Below are 27,887 nucleotides of genomic sequence, written 5' to 3' on the forward strand. Positions count from 1 at the left end.
GGGATTTGGCACATGTGCAGCTTTCTGAGGAGGTCCCGGTGTGGAGCCCCTCTGGGCTGAGGAAACAATCCAGATGCAAAGCTTCTGGGGCTCGTAACCCAGCAGGGCACCTGCCCTGCTGCTCCCGTACAGCCCCCTGCAAAATCCACAAAGATGCAGGCTACCATCTTTGTTATGAAGTGCTGTTTCATTCTGATTTTCTTTGCAGCTTTTATAATGCATGCGTGTGTGTCTTGGCGTGTCTTCTTGTGATGGCGCACTGCTTTGTGTGTTCAGTGGAGCACAATCCTCGCTAAGATCAAGTCAGACAATGTTTCCACTCAAAGTGTCTGTTGCCTCAGTTCCTCAAATACACCTGAATGTAAACGCTTTACAAATACAATGTCAGGCATTACTGCAGTTTTAATTATATTTATTATATATCACCAAGGTGAATAGCTCTGAAACTGACATCATTTACAACGCATGGCTTATTTTTTTCCCCCAGGGAATTTAAAGAAAGGGAAACCTGCTGGAGTACTTAATTTACATCCATTAATGTATACTTGTGTCTATCGGTGGAAAACTAAAAGGGAATGCAAATGTTAGATTTTTGTTGGATAACTTATGCACTTGTTTCAATTGGGGGAATAATACATTAGATGTACATTCTTTATTCCTCAGTAAATTGGGGCACAATAAATAGATTTTAGTGTTCACATAATTGCCTCTGTGAGATCAAAACTTCATTGATTTATACTGTCAACTAGTTAGATGTGAACTGCAATCAGTAGGGACCACCTGATATAATACATGATCGATTCACAAGGTGCTGATTCCATATCTGCTGCAGTTCTATAAGCGTTGCAGTTTTTTAAATTTGTTTCACATTTATAATCCTGAGTGATTTCTGCTTAATTTTGAAACACTGGACTGCAACAGTTGATTGATACTTTCAGTGATACGACTCTATAAGTAGATTTCCCACATGAAATGTTTTAGCAGAGGTGGTAAGCTACTCAACACATTTCATCTTGTATCCAATTTAGTTTAGTCGACAAAAAAATAGCAAGGCTCATTTAATATACAGCGCTTCTGCTCTTTGTCCCTGAAGGTTAATTCTTTATTTCTTAGGAGCGTATTGATGTTCAGGATGTTAGCGATGGTGGTCCACTATAAAACACTACAGGAAACTCCAAAGCAGCGTGTCTTTCATATGTTTCTGGTGTTTGTTGTCCAGATTGAGCTTCCTGTCGTTTCCTTATGCACTAACCTCAACATGTTTTTTATAGAGAGACTTTGGCTGGAGTACAGCCACAATGAACATTGCCATGACAAAGTTGTGAGATGCAAAATACTACCAGACTTTATAAACTGGGCAGCAATCCTGCCATCTCCCTCCATGTTTGTTTCTACTTTTGTATTGTAATGTGAGCCACATGTTTGTACTCGTAAACAAAGAAGGTCAGCGTGTTGTTTTAGCTCAGGCTTTACGATGTTGTTTCACCTTGTCCATGGTTGAAAACAATGATATGCCTCAAATAGGCCAAATAGAAATATGTATTTTGGAATCAATCGATCACGGTTAGCCGCTACGATTATCTGAATTTCATAATGGTTCGCCTCGCTTGGTGTGCTTATGATGATATGCTGTGAAAACCATCAGCGATTAGAACCGGACCCACTGGGCCCCAGATTTTGGGCAGAACCATTTCTTGGTCATATTGTCTTTTATCAATGTTTTTTCATTTGCATGGTCTTGTGACGTACGGGCAATTGCCAAGTGGTCATGGAGCAAAATTCTGATTAACAAAAGCAAAACTATGAGAGGGAAGTTTTGCTTGTGGAAGAGTCCAAACTCAAATGCCCTCCCAATGGTTTTAATTATGAAAATAAGTTGTATCTGTTCCCACTGAGCAGATAATCTGTTTCCATTTGCTGTGTATCTTCTGCATTGGGATGTTTACCGCATTGTTTGTCAGCACACCAACAGAATGATGAAGATGAGTGCATATTAAGGTCAGATATTCACAATTACAGGACACGTTAGAATAGGGCAGTTCCCTCTGATAAGGACCTTGTGGTAATGATCACGGCTAAAGTGGTATTTGCTACAGAATCAGATTTCAACAAATACACAGAGCCTACTGCTTTATGGTATTTTAGCAACATTTAAATGAGGCCTAGAAATGGTTACCAGATGTGTTTTTAACACGCGTTCAAGTGGCTGGTTTGACTTAAAGGACAACAGTGGCCACATATTTCTACATTCAATGTCTTTTGGAAAGTATGACCGTATGTTTCAGTACATAATATAGCATGGATTCCAACTGGTTTTTAGTCTTTCAAGTGTAGCGTCATACAAAAACTAAAACGTGTTATTACTTAAATACTTTGGTAAACATACTTGTTGTCTATTTGTGTTTAGACTGAGTATGTTTGGGATGGGGTTCACTGATAATATGTTAATAATAATACTAGAGCTGAAATGATGAGATATTGTGTCGACCAAATGACGATGACAAAATAATCTGCACATTCATTTATAATGAAGACGATCATTTGTTTATGAGAGTCCTATCTTTCTTTTATTCAAAATATTTTATTTCTTCTAAACTGACTTGACTCCAGATCGGGTGTGTTGTCTTTAGTGCACTCGTAATGTTTCAGCTGAGGAAAACATCCCGAGGGAAGACTTCCTTTGTGCTGGCAGCTTGGATCTTCATCCCAGCTCCTTTCTCAATTTGAGGCTCTGTAAACTGCGTGATTCTCAAGCTTTACTGGGCTTTAGGTTTTAACTGGGATGGAAATGGTTATCGTGCGGCTGTTCGTCAGCTCGTAGGGCCTGTGGGTGGGGGAGTCTCCGAACAAACTGACGAGAGTTTAACAGCCCCCCCCCCCCCCCGTGTCCGTAGTAATGAACTCTTACCTTGGCTTGGAAGGCCGCTCTGCTGCTATCCTTGGTGTGTTTTTGTAACCCTCACTAAAAAAGCCTGGCTCTTAATTGTATCCCACGGGGCCCTGAGCTCTCAGTATTCACAGCCTTTCCTGTCCCTCGTACTTATCCTCCCCTTCTTCCAACCTTAGCCCCATCATCCCAATTCGACAGGTCTCTCCTCTTTAATCGCTTGACTTCAAAGCACCGTTGTGTTACCCTCCAGGCCCCTGGCTCCTCAGAGACAGGGGGGGGGGCTAGCCTTTGGGGCCTGGGAAGTAGGGTGAAAGTATGGTTCTGTTGCTGTTCTTCATCATGGTGTCGGTAGGGAGAAGTTGCTGTTGTGTAATTAGAGAAGCAGGTTGCAGATGTTTGAACGGATCTGTGAAACACACTTCTCACCGTTCTTTGATGAGGGTATCTAGAGGCGCAAGATACGGGCAGGAGGAACCTGCTCCAGGATAATCCTGGATAATGTTTGCTGCCGACTCACCAAAGAGGTAGACACAGTGTCAGCTTTCATTAGCATCAAAATAGCACCCTCTAAATATGTCTCCAGGGGCTGAATTCTTATCAGGTTACCATTTAGCACAGAAAACAATTAACAGAGAGAAAACCGATGACTGTGTAATGAGTTCAATCTGCATCTTTAGCTGGAAAAAGTGTAGACTGCGAATGAGTGAATACACTAGCCGGGCGTGTAACCCGAGAGCACCTGCTGTAGTGCGGAGAACTGTGAAAACAGTGGTTCATCTGTGGCCAGAGACAAGAGAGTGAGTGATTAATTGAGCGATGCCCTCTGATCAGAGTGGAGATTGTTTCTCCATCGTGGTGGTTTATCTTTATCTCTGGTAGTTGACTCACACTGTTGGATCAATAAATCCAGTTGAGGTGAGGTGATCATTTTGCCTCAGTATTGCCCTCATTAAAGCAGCCAGCCGTTCAGGAGATATATGGCTGCCGGCAATTACCCTCTTTCTCATTTCTTTGATATTATCCCATGATGTATACGGGCTTGGACTTGGAGATCACCAGGGAGGGCTGACATCCAGAACTGTAAATGTGTCCTTTTTATTAAGTGTGTTTGTAAAGGTTTGATTAAAGGCGTAAAAAGCCCCATAAGTCATCATCTCTAAACGTGCAGCTGCCTCTGCAGCTCAGAGGTTTGCTTTTATCAACACTGGTGAGAAATTGAGGTCAAAGCCAGCTGCGAGGTGTAGATGGAAGAATTGGCCCTTCCTCCCTTGTTTTCCTGCCCACTTCCTGTCGCCAGAGGAAGTGTCGCTGATCAAACTGCCTGCTGTTCTACGACCTCTGGCACTCAGTCAAGGCTGCCCAGCTGATTGGCAGGATGAGGAGACATGAAACATAACGGATGAGTCCTACGATATATGGTGCATTTAGTGCGACGGTCACGGTAGGCCTGAAACCATCAAGTTTGTGCAACATGTCATCAGATCACGTTTGACAGCAAGAGTGTGTTCGGCTGCTGCAAACGGCTGCACTCTAAGACACACAGAGTTGTACAAATGGAGACACCTCTTGGTGTTGCACTTGGATGCACTTTAATTGAAATATTAGTTTGAAGAGTGACAAATTTGAGCTTGAGAAGTTGAAATATTACGTACACTCGGTACAGTCTCGACTTGATAATTTGACCAAAAATCCAACCCAAACGGAGCCTAATACAGAGACGGCACCAACACTGCAGCTTGCGGTCCTATTTTCACCTCCAGCTCCAACAACAAAACCTTCCGCAGCCAACTAGGCGAGAGTAAATAATCATTTCATAAAGCACTTTCATGCCTGTTTATCAAATTCCAAAAAGTAATTGTCATTTATCAGCTTAAATCGTAATAATAGGCTGCTGATTTTCTTAAAATCATGCTTTGATTATGATGTACCATGTGATCAGAGCTAATACTGAGTGTGCTAGGATGTTATTGACACACATACTCGAGACCCGTTGCATTAAAATGAGACCCAACCCAAACTGATATGACTATAATATGACTATGAGTATAATTTGGACCTGATCCAACAGCCCCCAATCGAAGGATCAAATCATTTGAAGCATACTGACTCTTTCGTTCCTCTTATTCCTTTACTGCCACTTCAGCTTCCTCTGCTCTCTCTCCTGTGAAAGGCACTGCGGGGGATAACAGTACATGCCGTATGTAGAGACACATCATTTATAATGTCCTACTGCCTTACACACTGGACAGATGTTGGTGATGCAATAATATTGTCCGAGCCTGAAATATCAGCAGAGGCTAATCAATTAGTGGCTGCCTTGATGTTTAAATTGCCCACAGTGCTCGTGAGCCTAAATGTCAATGACTGGTTGGCGAGAGTAATCTATAAAAGGAAAGCCATTGAGCGGATGTAGATGAAACCTTTTCTCTCGTGTTGAGTCGTTGCCCGCTTTGTTGGACCCTCAGCAGCCTGGCCTTTCTGGTCTCCCTCGAGGGTTCGTCCTATTGTTGTGCTTTCTCAGGCGTCTGCGCTCGTCTCTCTCTTCTCACCCCCAGAACCGATTCAATGAGGCTCTGCGATCCCATTGGTGCTCCACTTTCCAGTGAAAAGGGTTTCCATGGAAACCAAAACAATAATGCAGACCCTCACCACTGTTGCTCTTCAGCAGCTAATGGCTCTCTAAACAGGGGTTCGGGAGAGACACCTCTGCAACAGGCTGCAGGGTAAAATGTGACCACTCTGCTGCTCAGTACCAGATTACAGGCATGATGATGTACATATCTGCTGCTGCAGTAATAGACTCAAACGAGATGGAAAGGGTTGCAGTGTTTTATTGCCTCATGGTTATGTTTTCTAAGCCATATGGTGAATATTTTGTAAATGACTGGCTCCATCCTTTGGCTCCACATGCACATGTTGCCACTGTGGAGATGTTATTGATTCTCTCAGCTTGTGCTTTGTCATGTCTGAATTCAAGGCTCTGCGATAAGGGAGTGCATCATTCCAGTGCATCTCACCGCTTTTCAGATTCGCCTGTTTCCTCACCCTGCCTTTGATTGCCTTTTCTAGATGCAATCCTAGCCCCTGTATTGTGTATGGGGGGGGGGGGGGGGGGTGCTGCAGCCGCTGCCAGTTTGGTTCAGCTTCCTGGCGAATCTGATGTCTGCTGGCAATATGGTGTGTCGGCGGGATGATGCGGCTCGCTCTGTCAGCCAGAACACTCCTGGGATATTCTCCAGCCCCTGTCAGACTGAGAATATCCCTGCCTGTATTTCACCATCTAATGGCAAGAGCTGCATGCTGTTCATGTCTCCGTAGGCAGCTCTCGCCATATTTGATGCTGTAGTTGTCTGTGCCAGGGCTTTGAAACCGGCTCCAAAGTATTGTCAGTCAAAACCACGCTGCTGACTATTTTTGCACATCGAGCCTGGAATACCAGCGGTTTATTTGGCTCTCATTGCGATATCGTTATTTTCAGCTGGGAGACACTTGTGGCAAAGCAGTTTAGAAACAGGAGAAAGTTTAAAGCATTTACGCTCATTAGACACAGTTGGCAGGAAACGTACATTGTCCATTGACAGTTTAAGCCAGCAAGTAAGAAATCTAGCTATTCTTCTTTTTCCAGTGAATAATGCACGAGTTCATATGCTCATCAAGGTCACGTCAGAAGCTGTATGAGGAGACTGTGGTGAGTTGGGTCTTCTAATGCAGGGTAATTAACTAAGTAAGAAGATATACACATTCAAATACCTCAAGGAAGGTTTTACACTTTTACCTGGCCAGAGCACAGACTGGGACTGCTACTATACCCTCCTTTTTTTTCTTTTCTTGTTAATTTTGCCTTCCAGCTGAGTGAAACATTCACACATAAAACACTGATGCGGTCTTAAATTAGCCCGCTGCTGGGAGCGAGTGCTTCATACATAATGAATGCAAACTCTGTCATTTTAAGTGTCCTAGAATTTTATTTTCTGTGGGGTTTTTTTTTTCAAGCTCACGGTCTTATTCTGCTTAAATGAATTGTGCATACCAAGACAAATGTGCCACTTTTCTGCCTCCTGGCCTCACTGTTTATTCATCTCATTAGTTCTGTCCTCACCTCTGCTTCATTGTGCTTCGGTCCAACAGCCCATGAAAACAGGAGAGGAGAGAGAACCGAGAGAAGTCATCAGCTTCACCTGAACAAAGAAGAGGCAAAAGAGGATACTCATGGTATGGGACTGTTTTATCTATAAATAAAGCACACATGGTGTTAAAGAAACAACTTTTATCTTCAGTGTGAAACATATTTCTGCCCTGAGTTTTCCCTCAGCATCTGTAATGCGGGGGTGTTGTCAGGAATGATTTCTACCAATTCAACTCCAGCAGACGCATGTTAAATCAGTGAGAGAAACTGCAGAAAGAGCTTGCAGACAGACTCTTTTCAGTAAGATGCTGACAGCACAGGCGCAAAGCCATTGTTGCCGTCAACAGGAGGCGCGGTGCTGCAAGAGCCGGTGTGTGTGAAGCTGGTCCTGCGAAGAGCCAGACAAGGGCTTTTGTCCTTTACCCACCGCAGCAGGTCAACGCTGGTCTTTGTTAGACTCTGATTTGCATTGGCATTTGTAATATTAGTATTCCAGACACGGCTGAGCAGGAGACATGTATAGATTGCGAGGGCAAAGGGGAGTTTAGACCCACAGACATCAGCTGTAATCAGTCAGAGAGGGCATTACCATAAATGTGTGCTACATGTGCAAGTGACATGTAAGATTATAAACAGAATCCTTTTTATTTTATAAGAACTGACGTAAAGGAATAATTGTTTGTCTTGTTTTCGGAGTTGTGGAAATAATTTGTATTGCCAAAAATAAGATTGCTGAGACGTGGGAGCGGAGCAAAATTGCTGAAAAAAGGAGGTCAGACACAAGCAGTCAGATGACCATCGCTTTGAAACGCAGCTTAACAAACGTGTTTCAAGGAGAAATGGCTACATTTAAAAATGATCGCCGAAGTTTAATGTACAAACATCCAACACAGTTTACAGACTGACTTTTTCACCAACAATTTGGGTTCTCACATTCAATTTTACCTCCATATAATTTGGTTTCGATCATCTGCCTGAACTTTGGGATTATTGGCTGCTTATGTTTTTTTTCCCCCGTTGTACGAAGTTGTAGCTACTAGATAATTTATTCTGGGAGCGCAGTTAGTAACATTGCAACTCCATGGCAACTGAGCTCTGAAAGCTCGGTGGAGTAGCAGCGGGGCACTGGGTTTAGCAAAGGGTCAATTGAAATATACCAAAATTATCCTTTTAATGCTTGAAGTACGCACGATCTCAACCGATCGCTCCATAATCACACAGTCTCACGGTCACAGAGTTGCATTGATAACCACACAACACTACATGGTGCCTCCGTTACAGCAAATAACAAGGCAAGATCAAAGAATCATGATTTTTCTGCCACACTCTTTTGGTTTATTTCTATGAAGTTGTTATGTATTTGCAATGGGGTCTCCCATATATGTGGATATCTCTTCCATCTGAGGCACAAACATTCACACGCTTCGTCCTCGGGGCTTGTGTTTTTAATCTTTGCATTGCGCTCGACACTCCAGCCTGTACCACAAATTAGGTTACGCTGTTCCTCTTGCTGTTTTTTTTCCTTTCGTTGAACTTTAGCTGACTGTATGGAGGTTCTGATGAGTATGTGTGTATGTGCCGCACAGAGTCGTCAGTAAGTGATGGAGCAGCTTCTACAGAGGGGAACTAGCTGTATTCAAACCAACATATGGCCTTGCAACAGGGTGTGAGTGATCGCTCATTACACAAATGGCTGGCCGAGCTGTCCCCCTGTCGTAAAGTGCTGGGCTCTGCTCCCCTTTATTTTCTAACAGGAACTAGTGCTAAGTGGAGATGCCAAACACTGCTCTGCAGACAAAGGCCACTCTCGCCACATTTCCGGGTTGCCGTGGAGACCGGTGTCCGTATTGGAGGGCTGGAGAGATTCCAACATGTGCTAAAAACAACCCCAACAGATTTCACAAAATTGTGTATTTGAGCCATAAGAAAGCTACAATTATGATTATTAGTTTCGTGATAGTGTTCATATTTCTGTTAATTGTCAGGATTTGGTGACGTACGAGCACTTGAGCGTGTGACTCATGTGTATTTTGGGCTTCTGCGTGTGTTTACCCTCCTAAGTTTCCCTTTGTGTTTAGTCCCCTGAGGCTGAAAGCATCGTCTTTCCTTAAATCTCCCATTCCTGCTGAGGCCATCTGTGAGGAAAACTCTTTTTTTTAATTTTTTTTTTTTTATGGAGATTTGGTGAAGAAAACATCCTCAACTTGAACGGTTATTCGCCCTAAAACAAGAGAGAACATCACAAACATTGTAATTGTCTCTTGCCTGAAGGTCAAACAAAGTAGAGTTGGTGATTCGATTTTTCAAACTTTTTGTCAAACTGATATTTGGCAAAAAATACAAGTAGGGTTGCTGGGAAATAATTCCCACTGTTGTCGTCTTAGAAATGTTTGCGCATTTAGTTTTAAATTGAGTCATAAGTCATTTTTGTGGAAAGCCCCAATGGCATTGTGTCATCCTCCAAAGCACCACGTGGGAAAGGCCCGAGCTGAGTCCGACCAGGCGGTAGGATGCAGAAGTGTTTATGTGTTCATTGTGTTCTGCTACCACATGCCCTCACTTTCAGACAACTAGCGGACTAAGAGCTGGAGCTCCAGGGGATCAATGAATCATTGACCATGTGCCTGGGCCTGGTATTGATCCAGCCCAGACCGGCCAGTTTCTATCTTCACTCAGCCAGATAGAGGTGCCGACACAATTAAGTGAGATTCTCAGCTTTGAGAGAGCGATTGTCTCACACACACGCACGCACGCACGCACGCACGCACGCACGCACGCACGCATGCACGCACGCACGCACGCACACACACACACACACACACACACACACACTAGTGTTCAATAGAAACCAAAATCTGCTCATCTCAATCACATGTCCTCTGCTCGAGTTAACCAAGAAGCTATCAAGCTTCCCCCTTCAATCTTTCTTATCTAAGGAGCTGCAGAATCGATTTCACTGTAGAAGTATGAGCAACTGTTGGTACTGAACGAACAGCTGGATGTGCACCCATTTGGGATGTCAAGAATGTGGCCTGCAGTGCTGTGTAGACAACACATGGTTAGTACGTTTCCGGCTGTGCATTTGTTCATTTTAGTTAATCAGCCTTTTGTTCAGGAATGTGTCAGCTGCCTGGTCAGAGGGCTTCTGCCCTTGGGGGTTCACGCAATCTCATTTCTAAAGTGAATGGGTCAGGAGAGCGCCACTCACAGGCTCAGATAAGAACTGCTTTAGATTCACTGCACGTATTGCAACAATGGACTGAAATGATGAATGGCTTTGCAAGGCAGGGCAAATTCATCAGAGACTGGACTACTTTTTTTTTTTTTGTGGACAACTAGCAATGCCCGTAATGTGCAGAAGCTGATAATGTCCTCCAATCGTATATATGTACTGTGAAAACTCATTAAGCTAAGCTAGCCTGAGGGTAGGTCATTTGTATGTCTCCACCTGTGCATTTAACCAACACGAGGACCTTCTGCTACAAGCCTTGCAGTTTCTCCAGCTCCCTAACCTGGCTGAGTTTCTACAGAGTGCTCTCTGTGTGAGCTGCACCCACACACGCACCGTGTGCTCGGTTGCCTTTGAGCTACTTTTGTACACGTTCTCTCTGCGGTTGTTCACTGTTGTCTGCAAGCTGCATGTCCTCTAAAGTAGCATAAAGTGCTATAGCTGCTTAGCATTCTGTACACTTCAAAGCTCCCCAGTGTGACAGCACAGCCCAGGGCTCATTCTCTTCTAATTGGAGCTTCATTAAGGGACATGGTGCGCCTCAGGGGAGCCCTGCTCACTGCCAGAGGAGCCTGTCTTTATTCGGATTTTGGGGTGTTTACTTGCTGCGGCTGATTTAGAGAGTCACGGAGAAATATGAAAATGGGTTTTTAATTGAGATAAAGGCTAATGTGGCATGTGTGCGGTCCCTCGGTGTCATTGTCAGAGGCTATTAGTGCTATCTGGAGAGAGCTTTTGAGTGGCATACATCGATGCAAGAAACACACCTGCTCCAGCTGAGCTCAGGGAGCCAGAGGACACAATGTGCCATCTCCAGGGTTCAACTACGGGTGATCATTTAGAGGGTCAATGACATTTAAACGGGTCAAGCTCCAACCCTTATCGTCTCAACGGGGTTTCAGTATTAATGATAGCTTGTTATGCAGGCTCACACTCACGATGAAGTGAACTGGCTGGTTATCAGGGACGGGTGGAGGGTGAGGACAGTTTGGCGAGCAGGAGAGACAGTGTCCTTGTCACGCTGATCCATTTGTCCGGGGCGGTGGCCAGTGAAGCAGGGGGATATGGAGTCACTTCATTAATCGTGCCGAAAGTGTCAACTTCAAGGAGAACCACCCAAGGGTTCACTATTTATACATGCAGCACTCTAACCGCAGGTCTATGTCGTCGTTATCTTTGAACCACAGTCAGTTAACGTGACCATCATGGCGGATAGTGTAGACACTGGCCAAACATGCCTTTAGGATTTCTGAGTTGAGCATGAAAACAGGCCTGTAGATATGTGTCAGAATTCCTCATCTTCATACTGAGCAGAATCTAGGTCAGATGGGTTTGCCCTCATTACTGAGCTCTGGCTTCTGTCGTCACTGTGAAGCTGATTTAGGATCGCTTCTCATTAATCCACTATCAAACTTAACCATGCCGGGCTCCACGGCCCAAGCTGGCTGTGGATCGGTCTTTGCCAAGAGTAAACAATGGCATCTTAGTGCCGTGTGGCATTTCATGATGTCATGTCAGTAACAGGAGAAGGAGTTGGCATTTACTGGATACCTCAGGGCAAAGACCTGCCACTTAGATTGTCAGATTGAGGACATGCGTACATACAGTATTTCCAGGGAACAAACGCATTGTCTGCAAATATAGCAGTGCAGTATTCCATATGCTGTGTGTGTTGTCTATTTATAACGGGTGTTTTGTTTTTGCTGGTCTATACAAACACAATGCAACACAACTCCTTATCTTGACACATTGTTGGTTTAGCAAAGCAGCACACCTGAGGAAGCTCTGCCTTTAATCTGGTAGTCATTTGTTGATGTTGTTGTAAGGCTGCAGCTCCTGGGGTGTGAACCACGTTTCCCTTGTCTGCATAATGTACTCTGCAGAATATTCACGGGGACTTAGCGGTGTGATCACTACGGCTGGGCTGTGATCGATGAGGACCTGCGATCCCATGGGAGTCATGGGAAAGATCAGTTTGTTTACTCTGCACTTTCTCCAGGGTCTCCGTGGCAGTTTGATTTATACCATGCTGGTTTGCACCACAGGCTTGTTTTTTCGGAGCCTGGCTAGGCCCGTACAGTCCACTTCATTCTTAAGCATGCAATGCATTTTAATGCATAGAAGAAGATTGGATCCAGATCTGACAGCTGGTTTGACCCTTAGATGGGAGCGAAGAGCTAAAGGGTGCAGCTGGAAGAGAAATCAGAGATTTTGTTTGGGGAATGAGATGTGAGCTGAGCCCTGAGAGTTTTTCCATCCGACCCTTTCCTCCCCTTCTTCCCCCTCCTTGTTCCGCCTCTTCATCCCCTTCTCCAATAAATACAGTTTGCACTCTTCATAGGAGCCCAGAACTAACAGTGGAGAGCAGGAGGGATGAGAAAAAGGGCCTTTTCTGTCGCTTCTTTCTGTGAGACCGTAATGTATGCAAATCTCAATTAAGACCTCCTGTGCCCTCATTAGGCTTTTCAGTTGGGCTTAGGAAAGTGAGTGTGTGTGTGTGCGAGCCTGTTTGTGTGTGTGTGTGTGTGTGTGTGTGTGTGGGGTAATTAAAACCCATCTCAGGCAATGAGGCTGTTGGTTGCTCTCAGAGTACCACTGGGAGGGTGATCAATACCTAAGCATACCATTATGATTTAGAGGAGGTGTTAAACCGTAGCTCTAAATCAATTTCCCTGAGTCTGAGGAGGAAAAAATAATAAGCCTTCAGGCTGGTGAGGGGAGGAAATGTTCTCATTCTAGCTCGCTCCCACAGCAGACAAAGAACGGCTTCACATCTTTAGTATTCTTCAATTTTATTGCCAAGGCAACTTAAACAAGCCGACAATGAGATAAAAAAAAAATCTTTCTCTGGAGCTCGTGGCACATTGCAATTGGAAGCAGGAGAAAAAAACAAACCAGTGCAAGCACACCGCAATAAAATGAAAACAGACTCGAAAAAGATATGGGTGATGACTTTCTGATTTGCACAATTGCCATACTTCTGTGTAGAATAATAATTTGCAGCAAGCAGTTGAGCAGTTGTTGTTTAAGACGGTGGTTTGGGGAGATTATGGTTTATTTCACCTGAAAATGTGAATTTCCGAGTCGCAAGAGGTGCAAGGGTTCAGGCTGAATTGGAGCGGCAGCAGCTCCCCATCAAAGACGGCAGCACTCAAAGCTGCCGTCGATCACAACCCAAGCGTCACCGTCGCCTCAGAGAAGCAGGCGGATCACCCAGAGGAGCCACCTGACAGCACATACGGCACTGGACGAGATTATGAGATAGCATGTGACGGACATGCTGCAAAGTACAGACAAAAGAAAAGAAGGCATGTTAACTTTTTTTGTTTTCAATTAGAGGTGACAGTGTCTGGCTGCCTAGTTGTGTAAAGCTATTTACAATTCCACTGATTTCTTTTGAATCCGCTTGTTACTCCGCCTCAGCCCGAGCCTCAATCCTGGCTATCACTATGGGAGAGCAAATTAATAATCACAACTACAAAGCAAAGAGTGCCGGTTCGTTTCTGCCAAATAATTAATTTTCCTCCCTCACTGAGACTGCAATTATAACTACCCGCAGATTTCTTTTCTACATCACTTTTTGCAGAATGTGTAGAGATGATTCCTTAGACAATTCCTATCCTCCCTGAGGGGGGAATCGTTTTAATTTCTAGCTTGGTAGGTTAAACAAATGCCTCAATGAAGGCTTTGTGGTGCATCTATCTATCTCTATCTCTATCTCTATATCTATATCTATCTCTTGGGGTATACAGAGACACGTGTCTCCTAATGCAGGAGAGGCGTTGTTCATTAACCAGGAGTGCCTCCAGGACGGACCCTCATCAGGGAAAGTGTGTTCATGTCAGATAGAAGGTTGGCTGATGGGAGCACAGGGCTCATGCCTCTCATTACATTAAGTATAAGAGGCTTCATAGTAAAGGCTGTACATGGTCGGTTAATGCGCATGGAGCCCCAGTCAGGACTCATATCCTTAAAATGCTCTGAGTCAGACGGATAGACAGCCCCTTGAGTCACACTGAACCCAGAGGCCCATCTGTCCAGAGATGGGAAGTGCTGATGGGGAATCAGGCCACCTGACCCTGAAAGCGCATTTTAAAATGACATAAGTTGTCACGGTGTGTGGTGAGATGAGTTGTGTCAGGTTGGGTTGACACCGCAAAGCCCAAACTTGTAGTTACTTAGAGATTGCTGAGAGACTAGAGAGTGGTACTGTGCGCCTGAGGGGATAATACAAGGATTTTCAGCAGAAACTGGACCAAATGAACTGACAGGCGTGTGTGTGTGTGTGTGTGTGTGTTGTATGTTTGAGTGGCAGAACTCATTAGAAATGTGAGCAGGTTTTTGCAGAGTTTTATTTTCTTGGCACTTTCATCCGAATGCCTATCCAGAGAGCCGGATAACGGGAGTACTGTGAGCATTTGGCAGGATCCATTAAGTGGCACATTTTAATGTTCATGTTTCATGTTGTTTTCTTTCAGGGGCAGGGAGAGGCTTCAGCACGGGGGACAGCCATGGAGGGGGACTGTCTCAGCTGCATCAAGTACCTCATGTTTGTCTTCAATTTCCTCATCTTTGTAAGTATTTTTCATCTCTTTCTCAAAGACACTTAATCTGGCTATCTCCGAAGTCATTGTCAATCTAATGATTTCAGACGGGTTTCCGGCTGCCCCCTGCCCGACTGACTAATGGAGCCACATTTGCATTTCATTAGACGGAGGCAATCTTGATTCTATCAAATTCTTTTTTGATTAGATTTTAGTGTGCTGACACGCATCTGAGCCACACTGTGCCATGAAGAGTTTGTGACTGGCACCTGAGTTTATCAGTCTTGATCAGACAATCAAGGGTAATCCTGTTAGTCTGAGCCTGTAAAGGGGGGGAGGGTCTGAGTAAGAAGGTTTGTCTCTTTTCCTGCTTTATTAAGCGCAACCAAACCGTTTAAAGACTCTGCTCAGACGCGGTTGTTCAAAGCCGCGGTAATAATGCATCCAGCAGAGCAAAGAATGAACTTGACTGTTAGAATCACTCAATAACAACCACTGTTGTTCACAGGCATCCCTTTGTTTCTTTATTTGGCCCTTTCACACTCGTGTAACACAACAGCATTTTTCAAGCCCAGTGAGCTTTCAAAATGGCTCCATCCTCTCCTCATTCCATAACCTCTGCCTCCGACATGTCGTGGCGCCCATTTGCAGAGGCCCAGGTCTCTCCCTGTGACAGGAAGAAGGGGATTGTGGTAGAAGTGCGTAATGCTCCGATCTCTTCCTCTCCCCCCTACCTCAATACCTTCTTTTCTTAATCACATGAGTCAGCCCACGGTGGCTGCAGATAAGGGTTTCGCGAGAGGGAGGGGGGGAGAGGATGGAGGCTGCAGTGCTGTGCATTTCTTTAGCAGGTTTGGGGGGTTAGTTGAAGCAGGGTAGATATCTCCACCGACCCCCCACCAAGGCATTATGACTCTTTAGATATCCAGCTTTTAAATCTGCTCTCTACCCAACCCAAAAAAACCAACTTATTTTCCGTTATGTGACATCTTGTTGAATGTTTTGTGTGCCACTGGGGATACCAATTATCATCCGAGTTCCCATTAGTTTTCAAAATGCAGCCAATTTCTGTTTTGTCTAACTAGTGTCTTCTCTCCTTTTTCTCCATCAGCTGGGAGGCTCTTTCCTCCTGGGAGTGGGCGTGTGGGTACTGGTGGACCCCACAGGGTTCAGGGAAATTGTAGCGGCCAACCCCCTGCTATTCACTGGGGTCTACATCATCCTGGGCATGGGAGGCATGCTCTTCCTTCTGGGCTTCCTTGGCTGCTGTGGAGCCATCCGCGAAAACAAGTGTCTGCTCCTCTTTGTGAGTCGACTGACAAATTTGAAATGTAGTTCTGTTACTGATCTTGTTTGTGTGCATATGTATTGATTATTCTGTCTGTCAGTTTTTGGACTGTCATGCTTGAAACAGAAAACTAAAAGAGCAAAATACCCTTCTATAAGGCTTCGTGCCTCGAGCCTCATGCATAGTTAATGCTGAGTGAAGTGGGCACAGCCAGAATGTGATTTTTACTGAGTGACGTGCACTTTTCCTGCCACTCATCCGCCTTGTCCTACTCTCTCTCACTCTCTTTTTTTCTGTTGTCTTATTGCAGTTCTTCATGCTCATCCTGCTCATCTTCTTAGCAGAGCTGGCTGCTGCCATCCTGGCCTTCATATTCCGGGAGCATGTAAGTTGCCTCAGTATTCCCTTCATCGACTTAAACAATACCTGGCCCTTGTGTCCGGTGATCTTCTCTGGTGTGTAAGAAAGGGATAATACACTAACCTGTGCTCTCGTCGGCTATTCTTTTTATTCAGCTGACCAGAGAGTACTTCACCAAGGAGCTGAAGAGACATTATCAGGGCTACAACAACACTGACGTCTTCACCTCCACATGGAATGCCATCATGACTACAGTAAGGCCACAGCACACATGGAAAAGATCTTACATACTGTAGCTTTTACCAGCTCATCGCTTTCACCAACGGCCTGCGGAAACGAGAGGGTTTGCAGCCTGGCGTCAGGGGGACATATTTTATAGATAAAATCCAAGACATTTAGGTCACTATTCATGCTGGATTGGTGCACGCGTACAGTGGACCACAGACCAGTGCATAAATAGGCACTCAGGAATAAGGGATTCTTCTCTTACTCTCTCCTCTCCTGTCACCAGTTTGACTGCTGTGGGGTGAACAGCCCAGAGGATTTTAAGGACAGCCTGTTCAGGATGCTCAACCAAAATCATATGGTGCCAGAAGCCTGCTGCCAGCGTGCCAGTCAGACCGGGGAGTTGGCCTATATCAACCAGGAGCAGTGCTTATTAGGCAATATGATGTTCCGCAATAACAAGGTAACTTCTGACATCTACCACAACACCTTCTCTCTCTCTCGCTCTCTCTCTCTCTCTCGCCCTCTCTCTTTCTCCCTCCGTCCAAACCACCTCCAGGTTTAATTCGAGCAGGAGACAGTTGAGGGGTGACATCCAAGCACTCGTAACTCCTCCTCCATGGCTGATTAGTGCTTTTGGGTGTCATGGGAGGCCATCTTACTGTGTGTTATAGTGTGGAGACATGTGTGCATACATTGGTAAATTGGAATGTCTGTGGAGCATGCATGTGTGCAAAAGAAGAGAATAATAAGTGCATGAATATGTGAAAATAAGGTGTGCTTCACAGATACACAGATGCACACCCACATCCCTGCTTCCATGTGTGTAAAGAAAGCCTTGAAGTGAAATGTAATTACAGTGAAAGCTGATAGGGAGAGGTTTTTACCACACTCTCCACCTGCTGTTTTCCAAACCACGAGAACAATGCGAGATGTCCACAGTGTGCGTCTCTCTCCCTGTTCATTCACACAAAGAGTCCTCGTTAAAAGGCAGTGAGGCTGGAGGCCCTGCTTCCCACTCATTCAACCAAGCCTTTGTTCAGAGCGCCACTCGATTAAAGCTGCGATGTTACTTTAATTGTCTCTGTAACTCTGCAGGTGTATAGCCCATTGATTGGCTGCTGAGCATCATGTCTTTGTGTGTCCTCAGGGCTGTTACTCTGCAGTAGTTGACTATTTTGAACTGTACATCTATGTGGCTGGAGCGCTGGCCATTGTGGTGCTGACCATTGAGGTATGAAGGTTTTTCATTTTGGTGAAATCATCACATATGCAGCATTTTCTTTGTCTCTCCTGTGATGTGAATATTCATTTCAGGAATGGGGAATTCTGCATCAAGCTGAGGATATTTGCCTGAGTGTGTGTAGCCTAGTAGTGTTATCTGCAAGGTCTGAGTATGGCAATATCTCCATCTAGTGGCAGGACTCGGTGCTACAGGAACATAGATCAGACTTTACAACTGGTTACATGCACATCTCTGTACCTTCAGGATGTCTGACAGAAGCTCATGAGCTGTGACGCGGTATGCTTCAAAGGGCTTTATTTTCCTAAACCAAGGTCATTCCAGTGATGCAATACAAAACCGTACATTAATATATGTTAACTGTGCATATGTGTAGGATAGCTACAGACATGGATACAATAGTGTAAAACCCAAAGAGTGATTTATGTATTTTATTCATTTATTGTCAATGTAGATGTAGCAGTCTAATTTACAGTAGTTAATTAATGGGCTGTAACTATGCTCAGTGAATTCAGTGGGAGTGGGAGTAATACACTGCTGTTCTAGATGCACAACATCATTGTATAAAAACAACTGTCTTTTTTCTGTGTGCCAATCATTTATTTTCTCTTCTTTTCCTCAGCTCTTTGCCATGGTCTTCGCGATGTGTCTCTTCAGGGGAATTCAATAGGACCGCTCCAGTGAACTTTTTTCCTTTTTTCTTTAAAGAAAAAAAGGGAATTCAGGAGAAAAGAACAAAATGGACACTTGTAAATTTGTTGATCTCTTTTTCTATTGGCAAATTGGTAGAAAAAACTCTCAAACTCTTGTACTTCACAGCTGGACTTTTGAGGTACTGGGTGGCAAAAAAACAACAATGCGTGCACACACACACACACATAAACCATAGAGAACGTGGGAGATCAGAAACAAAACTGATGTAAAAAGATTTGTGTGTAAAGTGGAAACAGTAATTTTTTGGACCAGGTCCAGCACAGACTGGGTGTAAAGTGGACCGGGTGAAGCCTGAGCAGAAGGCACTGCACTGACTTTTGGATGAAGAATATTTATATTAAGTGATGTTGGCTTAACTGTAAAGAAAAAAAAGTGTTTTATGTACACTTTGGCTGTTACCTTTTACCAGCTCATACTGTATACTGTAACACTCCCTCCATACGCCCTTTTTTTTTACAGCCAGTCTTCTTTAATGCTGTATTATATAGTGTGTGTGTGAGTGTGTGAGTGAACATACTGGATGCTCCTTTTGAATGTGTATAAACTAGTTTGTGAGCATGTGAGCTTGAGGTGCTTCACAACCCCTCCCTAGCTTGAAAGCCAACTTCCTGATTCTTTTTCTATTTGTATGGTGATTGTATGGTTTATTGCAGTAGTGGTTATAATGTGGTTTTAGGTGGTGAAATGTATGTGTATGCATTTGTATTAGATTCTTGAAAATTCAATGACATAAATGGCATTCTAAATGACTGGCCTTGTGTTTTGTTTTGTTCTTAAACTGGTTGCACAATTCCAGGTCGTATTCAAAAATATAATTACATTTATGTGTAGTGTTGCGCAAATAATCCTCACAATGCATCCTAGCGTAACATGAGGGTTTTTGCAGGAATGAATGTTTTTCCAGCCTGATCAACTAACAACAAGCCATGCTAATTTTGTGAAAAATGAAAAAGTTAAAGTGCGAAAGCAGTATATTTTTCTGCTGCAGCCTTGTGGCGTTGGTGATTGGTCTTTTTTAATAACCAATCATTAATCTCTGCTGCACCCTTTGAAGTACAGAAACACAAAAGATGGATGTTTCATTTCTTTACACATAATAAAGTGCAGTGAGGGCCCACATATGGCTCTTGGTGTTATTGTGATAATGAACTCAATTTTACCTCAAATGCATTAGCGTATTGATTTTTCTTTTCCTCCAAGACGAATCCATGATTAATGTTCACAACGCACGGTAAGAACCGATAAGATAAGGTACATCCTGTGTGCATCTGCCAGAGCGTAATATGATGTATTAACAGCTTGCAAAGTTCAAATGGACGTCAGAGATTGTTGGTTGAATATTGTATGTTGCACTAATGGTGTAAATTCCCTCTAAACCACACGGAGCTCCAGCTTTGTCCACTTTAGCAAGGACATCTGTGCCTTCTGAAAGAATTGAACAGTCACAAAGTCATTATGACCAGTGAGGAAAGGTAATGTAGGTCTGAGTTGGTCTGTAACAACTTATCCCTCTCATCAGTTGTTTTTTATTCGTCAGCAGGTGCTCTGATCATGTGCCAGCAGGTGTGACTGATTGCTTCAAAATGGCAAATTTGCTTGCAATTAAGTCTTCTTTCTTTGTGCAGCGGAAAATGCTAAATTAATTTAGGCTTAACTCCGCTGAGCAGCAAACAAATCCAAATATGAATTTAAAGGGATAGTTCGAGTGCTTTAAAGCAGCAAAACTTATTTTTGCCATTTTAGCCAGTTTCACTTTCAGTTCAATTCAATTCAGAAATGATTCTAAATATAGAATAGGCAACACTTGGCCTTTCTTTTAGGGTGCTAAAATATATTTTCTGCCCCCAACCACAGCAGTAGCTTAAATTGCTTTGCTCACATGTCGCCATGTTTGCTTCTCCAAACTGGGGGCATGCTGACCGCTGTGTACTGGAGTAATACACTGACACTGTGTTCCAAATCACATACTTTCTGTTTTTACTCTTGGTACACACTGCTGCTGCCCTTACAAAGTGCATACTGTTGTATGCATTCGATTGGAACATGGATACTAATTCATAACATATTGCACCTTGAACTGTGACCCTCTTGCTCATATGCATGTATCTGCTGCACAAAGGATTTGGGAGAGAATAGCATACTGCAAAATGCAACCAGATGCAGTAGAACATGCTGGTATTCTTGTATTGTACCATAAGCCTGCTATGGTAGTATCGGTATTGGAAGGTGATTGTGCATAAGTGCCTCATACGACGTCCCACTTCAAAACATCCGACCTATCCCTTGAATGCTGAAGGATCTTTGGCCACTAGGGGGCAGAAACACATTAAATCAAGATGGACGCTCTGCTGTCTTCACCTGACCACTACAAAAGGTGTTTGGCTAACACGTTAACTTGTCAACGTTACTTATATTCACATTCACTGGACACGGAGCAGCATCAACATTCGTTTGGAGTCATGTTTCCGGCCACCTGATGCCTGTGAGTACAATGCTCACTCTACACGAGCTCTGTTTTGGTGTATCTTGGTTCGCTTTCTGACGTCAGGTGTTCAACGGCCCTGACTCAGTCATTCAAAAAAACAAATCATTTCAAGGAGTCAACTAAAAAACTCTATAGAGTTCCCAGAGTCGAGATTTCACACAAAGCAATACACATTTGATGGAAAAACCAGTGGTGGATACTTGTTTATCTTGACTAAAAAGTGTGAAAGATCAACATTTGGATTGTGGTAAAGTTACACATATTCCAAATATGCATAATCTCACAGCAGCTAGAGTCAGACATGAATACATATGACTCCTATACCTGCTCTGGTGGGGCAGATAAAATGACCGAATTTAGAGCGAAACCATCAGACAATAGATGCCTGAAATGAATTAAGTTTAAGTCATTTATTTTATGACAAATGACAAACTTTCCCAGGTTTCAGCTTTTCCTTTGTGGTGATGTTCTGCTCATCTTGTGAGGAGTACTGCTTGTAAATGATATATCTTTGGTAAAACTAGGCCTCCCCAGCTCTCTTTCCATGTTGGAGAGACAGACCACAGTTTAGGGTCAATAGAGAATGTAAGAGTGAAAGGGTGAGAGCAAAGTGGACATATCTGGACTGAGCCAAACAGGTGTAACTCTTTCCTTTTTGCCCTCCATCACTTGCTGGTCTCAGGCAGAGATTTTTTTCCATGTTTTTCCTCACACTGTTCTGTTTGAGCTTGCTGTCACTCATCTCTCTGTAGGAGTTCTTTCCATCTTGCTTTTTTATTTAGTTCCCTCTGTGGTCGGGTTCTCAACGGCACACATTGAGTCTGGCTTAGAACCAACAAATAGTCAGATAGTCCAACAGTTGCAAAACACTGCTAAATCCTTGGCTATCCTCTAAATAGGACTTGTTTGCTCTGCATTCTGGGTAAATTGGGAATCTTTTCAAACCAAAAAAACATCAGAGCGAGCTGCAGCTTCATGTTTGAGTTTTGTGCCAGCAGGTCACTGGTTGAATGGAAACCCTGCTGTTATTTCTGCTAAATCGTTGCACTCGATACACCTTTTAGCCTTGTAAATGTATTTCTTTTTTTTAAACCGTCACAGTCATATTAGACTATTCTAAGAGCACCCATATATAACTTTATAGATTAAGCCAATATATTTGTGTAAAACCTGACTGGGGTAGATACGACTTTGTCATTTCTTGTCATCTTAGTTATTTTGTTTCCACTTTGTTTGTACATATCAGGGAACTAACGAACTTTGGTTTGATCAGCGAAAGAGTGTATCTGAAAACATGGTGGACTAACATCTCTTCAACTTTCTCCTGCAACAAACCTAGATGAAGTAATGTGACTTTAATTTAAGACCTTATTAAGAAACCTTTAGACAATTGTGAATGTATGACTACTTGTAAAGCTCAAGGTGAACCGAAAAACGGAAGGCTGACTTCTTTTAGTTTCCGTGCCTCATTACAATATACTGGCGCTCATTACAGTCACCTCAAATAGAAAGAGAAATCTGCAGCTCTGTTTCCTGTGCCATGTACGCCGCGGGCAATCGATAATGGTCACAGAACAGTAACCGATGGTGTTAAAGGAATCAGAACAAAACTGAATTATTCATTCATAAATTTGTACAGCATCCCACAAAACAGCATATTCTTTAAAACTATTCAAAAACTGTTATTGTTGTCTTCCCTCTGGCTCTTATTTATTAACTTTCACTTTTAGGTTATATCTATTATCTGCTCACTGAGGATAAAAACAAAATGTCATTCGACCTTTTTAAACTGGTTGGTGGAAATGTGAAGCTTATTATACAGTACACCTCCCCCAGATGTCTAAAATGTAAAACATTAAACGATGGATGATGATGAATTCAGCCCAGTTTGCATCCTTTAGTGTTCAGTAGCCAACACTGAATGTAATAATTCATTCACCACATGAGGGCAGTAGCATTCCTCCATCCACACCTTGTAAATGTATACTTTAGCATCAACAAGAAGGGACCCTTGAACACTGTTTATACATGAGGATTTCAGCAAGTTATTTGTCATTATTTTATATACATGTAGTTTTTAGCAATTTGAAAATAAAAACATTCATAATTTTCTCATCTTCGTAGGTTAAAAATGAGAAAATGATTATAATTGAACACTCTGAATGCATACGCTCCATGTTGTCCTTTCACTGACTTTGTAAACATGAGCTCCAATTTAAAGTGGGCTGAGATTTTCTTTTTTATCCTACAGACTCAAAGTGTTGACTGAAGCAAATCTGACATGACTAAAAGGCTGGACCCTCAAACTCAAACAGTGTGTCTTTGGTGTTTTAGGCACATTTTGTGTTTGACCTGCCGATCAGACGGTAAGCACCAGTAGCAGTCAATGTGTCAGAGTGCCATTTGAAGTGCCTGCACTGGTTCAGGTCAGGATCTCACTGAGTATTTAACAGCTGCTAAGTGTTACTGGTGGTCAGCACAAGTAGCTCCTGATCCTGGTGGTTTACTCTCCCCAACACGCTCTCCACATCACGTACAAGTGATATTAACACAAGCCAGAGGGGTGCAACCCTGCTGGTGGCATCACAGCAGACGTATACCGTAACGCTGTTCTGTAATACACCTGTTCAGCATCAGTGATGATGATGCTTGAATCAAATTTAGACCCATGAAATCAAACGGAAAGTTGTTGAATTTAGAAATCTGGCAAATATCAACCTGTGTTGACATTCTGAGGATTTGTTACGCAGTCATTCTAAAGAAGAATACCAAAATAAAGAAGTTCTGTTCTGAATTTGTTGATATGAACTGACAGTTTGTGGTAAAACGTCTCTCAGCGCGTCTTTTATTGTGTAAATATTTTCCATCTTAATTGTGGCCGCCAGAACATCCTTGCAAAGGCTTTTGGATCATCTATATAGGAACAAATCTTAGCGGAAGAGCATAAACTGATCATATAATCAACAACGCTCCTCTGCTGGCATTTTGTTCCCGGTTACAGGGGTAGGATTTGTAGTCTACTGCTGTTAGAGGAACTTGTTTAAAAGCCCTTCAAATAATGTGGATTTCTTTTTTTAGTGTTGGGTCACTGCGGAGGATTGAAGTTGTAGTATTTACCTCTTTGCTCGAGTGTAGCATTGCACCACTACGTCTCTTCTTTCCTCATAAAAATTCCAACAAGGAAAAAGGGAGACGAGAGAGAGAGAGAGAGAGAGAGAGAGAGAGAGAGAGAGAGAGAGAGAGAGATGGGGATGTGGATGGGGATGAGGGGCTCCGTGTTCAGTTTGTTTTAGCCCCCTGTTTGGAGAGTAGACTTTCATTGCTTGATGATTTATGAGTGGTTAGACTCCCAGGGGAATTAAAGAGTTATTTTTCCTGCATGTAATAACCCAACCCTCGAACATAAAACTTACGTTTCTCCTTTGTGTTGTGTTTATCCAGTGTGAAAGGTGTTAGGTCCGGTGGGGAGTTGAAAGGCCCGGAGAAGCCCCTGAGGACCCTTCAACACAAACCATACTGGAGGCAGATGATTCACATCTGCTGCGATGTGCCTGCAAAACCCATTGTGAGAATTTAAAAACGACACACAGACAACCAAATAATACTGCGTCCCGCAGTAACAGCCTTGCTATTGTGGTGAATAACAACTGAATTGTCCCACAGCCACTGAGTCGCACAGAACCAGTGGCCTCAGGCTCAACAGGGTAGTCTTTGTGACGCACGGTATGGTGCCCATGACCCAGCATGAAACAGGAAGTGAGCCGGAAAGGCCATGAAATGAGTCTGCAGGGATGGGTCTTGGGCCGTTTCTCAGGCCCGAGCACCACTACTGTCTTGAGAGATCTCTTGTCCTCTGTGACTCTCTTGTGGAGCATGTGTTTTCAGTCCACAGGACTTGGATGGAGATGATAACTACAAATAGCTGGCCCGAGCTGTCCCATGTGAGAAGACCACAAAGTGCTCTATGGTTACAAAGGAGAAGAGTAATGTTTTGCGGTCAGCCGTCAGTGATAGTGAATGTATGAGGCCACTTCATTTTTCCTCATTAGTTATCTGTGTTTTTCCACTTTCTCTGTCCCCCCCCCTGTGTTTCTGTGTTACAAAGTTTCCTCACAATTGGAGGCTAATGCAGCGCTTAGCCCCTCATTGCACACCAGCGTTTCTCACCCTGTGGCCTTCGGCGTCGAGCCGTCAGAGTGACCCCGTTGCACGTGAGTCTGCGAGAGGTCAACTGTTGTGTATGTTTGACCCTTGAGCTCTGCAGCAGGAGGGCTTCTTCAGCAAATGCACCGAACAAGGCTGGACTTGAGTGCACAATAAATCAGAATGATGTCTCACCGCCCCCATATTCGCAAGATTCATAATTGGAAGCATATTGCAGAGAGGAGAGACAAAATGCTGCTTTGGAGCAAAGAGGTTGAGGGGGTTAGAAACACAGCCTGATAACAAACCCGAAGAGTGTTCGGAGGAAATCACTGGGCAGGCTGCCGATTTCAGTGTGTTGATTTGAATTTTTAAAGAGCTGCACACTGGCAGAGAAAAAACTATGAATCAACAGGGTGAGTCATTTCATTGCTACAGCATGCCAGCTGACAGTTGGAGCATGTTTTATCAGTCGCATTATTTATGTTCTACCATATGCGTCTTGTAAATACAAAAAGAAAACTGCTTTTATAAACTTAACCAATCTCGTCTCATAAGCAACGCTTCTGCAAATACGCTCTTTTACTTTTAACAGTGCTGCCGCTCTACAACAATACACGGGCGCCGGTTCAACCCACGAACCCAGCGGTTAGATCCACGGCGCTCACCTCAGCCTGCCCAAACCTCCACCCATGTGTCGGTACCACTGTAAATCCTTTCCCTCTCTGTTTATGTTGGCATGTCAAAAAGCCACAGTAGACATTTCGACTCTAATAAACTGGAGTTTTATTGGTGGGAGTCAGTGGATGATGTGAGGCTGTCTCCATGGTTACAGAACCACAGTGATGCCTGTCAGGCAGCTGGCAGGGCAGAGTCTGTTCGGTGGCGAGCTGATGGGGAGAATGAAGACCGACCGCAGTTTAGCAAAGCAAGCTGATGCCCTCTCAAACACGGGTAGACGCTCGCTCTGATAGACTCACTCGAGGCCCGCTGCGAGTTTAGATTCTAGTCTTGCACAGTGTCTGCTAATTACAACGGCACTTATTGGTTGTATTTTACGACGAGTTCAAACCTCTTGTTGCACACGCAGTAGTAACACAAATACACCTGAGATCTAACAGAAAAGAAAACATGGTTACTTGCTAAATGAAGAAATAAATGCAGATAAGACGTCTCATCAACACTCAGCACATCGGCCTCCCAAAGATTGCACGTGCTGCTGAACACTGAGGTGGTTATGATGGACTGGTTTCCTGTTCAGGTCAAAGTCAGTATATTCCTGCTGAGGTTGTGAAAGAGAGTGATGAGCAAATGCAGCACAGGCTCATTGTGCCACGTTCCAGGTAATTTCCTCAAAAATAGAACAGCTCATGAATACTAGCTGCCGAATCATTCCTCACATTGGTAGCAAATATACATGAGGTCCAGTACTGGTCTGTTTTAAGCACTATGTTCTAGCCACCTGAATGTTAAGTGAAGGAGAGAACCGCTAAGTCTATATACTTATAATAAAAGTCATTTTGATTAGGTATGACCACTATACTGCAGATGTGCTCCGCAGTATGAGCATCAAAAGAGATGAAACTGATCTCGTTGGGTGATAAACTGATAGGACCGGCTGGCCCAGAGCCAGAGACCCCATTAGAAGGAGCTTGGGGAAGTAAGGTATCCATGCTCCTCTCTCAGTAAACCTCCACTCCGATCTTAAGTCCTCCTCCTACACTTAACTCCTACTGCAGCCACAATGACCTGTCGGATCCTGTGAAGCACAGACAAACAAACATTTAGGGTTCACTTTATTTGTCATTGTCAGTTGTCAATGTCCCGGCGAGTATTGCTTATACATTTAGTACCATCCTGTCTCTTGCTCATGCTGTTTTTCTGTTTGCTTCTTTACTGGGTTGGCAAATCTTGCTGAAAACAGATGTTACTACTTTTAGACCAGTTGCATAGTGACGCTGTTTCGCATTGGTTTCTTACGCGTGTCAAAAGCTTCGCTAAATGTGAGCCGTTTACTGGCATTCTCAGCTGGTAATGAGGGGCGTTTTACTGGACACAGTGATGTATGTGGTGCTCCTTCCTCATCAGCCGCCTGCTCCTCTCCACAGAGCTGTGCTGAGGGGCTGTAGTGCTGACTTATGGCCACAGCAGGAGACTGCTCAGCCTTTTATGTCCCTTAGGACAGCATCAATATATCAAGCTTCTGCTGGCTCTCTTGATTTACGTCGCGTGAAGTTATTGAGTGAGGGAGACTTTGGTTTCATAGCAAACATGGCCTGTGTGAATTTACACGTACGAGTCTGTTAAAAGAAGTTTTTTTTACTGTTGTGTGCTTGTCATTTTCCTTTGGCTCCAGTCCTCGACAGTTCATAGGAGTCCCTTCGTTGGTCCAAACGTAATTTGATTTACAGTGCGAGCTTTATTACAGGTTTATTTTCAAATGGGGTCATTTGACAGTGTAAACCAAAGTGTCACCTCTAAAATATGACCTATAAGAATAAGTGCTGATTTACAACCTTGGCTTTGCTAACGACGGCTCTTAATGAGCAGCTCAAGGATCCACTTGTTTATGGAGCAGGCTGATTGACAGGCCGACCAATGGAGAAATAAAGGAGTTAATAATGTGGAATTGGATCTGTC

The 27,887-nt window shown here is 43.7% G+C and overlaps 1 protein-coding gene across 1 annotated transcript in view; it reads left to right on the top strand.

Annotated features, from left to right (window-relative positions):
• tspan18b (tetraspanin 18b) overlaps window positions 1–19,368 on the top strand; it is a 29,949-nt gene extending 10,581 nt beyond the window's left edge. Inside the window, exons 2-9 of the mRNA XM_079269828.1 lie at window positions 7,019–7,102; window positions 14,724–14,819; window positions 15,901–16,095; window positions 16,388–16,462; window positions 16,593–16,691; window positions 16,949–17,125; window positions 17,813–17,896; window positions 18,528–19,368. Of these exons, the coding sequence (XP_079125954.1) occupies window positions 7,100–7,102; window positions 14,724–14,819; window positions 15,901–16,095; window positions 16,388–16,462; window positions 16,593–16,691; window positions 16,949–17,125; window positions 17,813–17,896; window positions 18,528–18,575 (777 nt within the window). The 5' untranslated portion in view covers window positions 7,019–7,099 and the 3' untranslated portion in view covers window positions 18,576–19,368. The remainder of the gene's footprint in view (window positions 1–7,018; window positions 7,103–14,723; window positions 14,820–15,900; window positions 16,096–16,387; window positions 16,463–16,592; window positions 16,692–16,948; window positions 17,126–17,812; window positions 17,897–18,527) is intronic.
• Window positions 19,369–27,887: the final 8,519 nt, after the last annotated feature.

This window comes from Melanostigma gelatinosum (genome assembly GCF_949748355.1).
Source record: "Melanostigma gelatinosum genome assembly, chromosome: 1".
NCBI lineage: Eukaryota > Metazoa > Chordata > Actinopteri > Perciformes > Zoarcidae > Melanostigma > Melanostigma gelatinosum.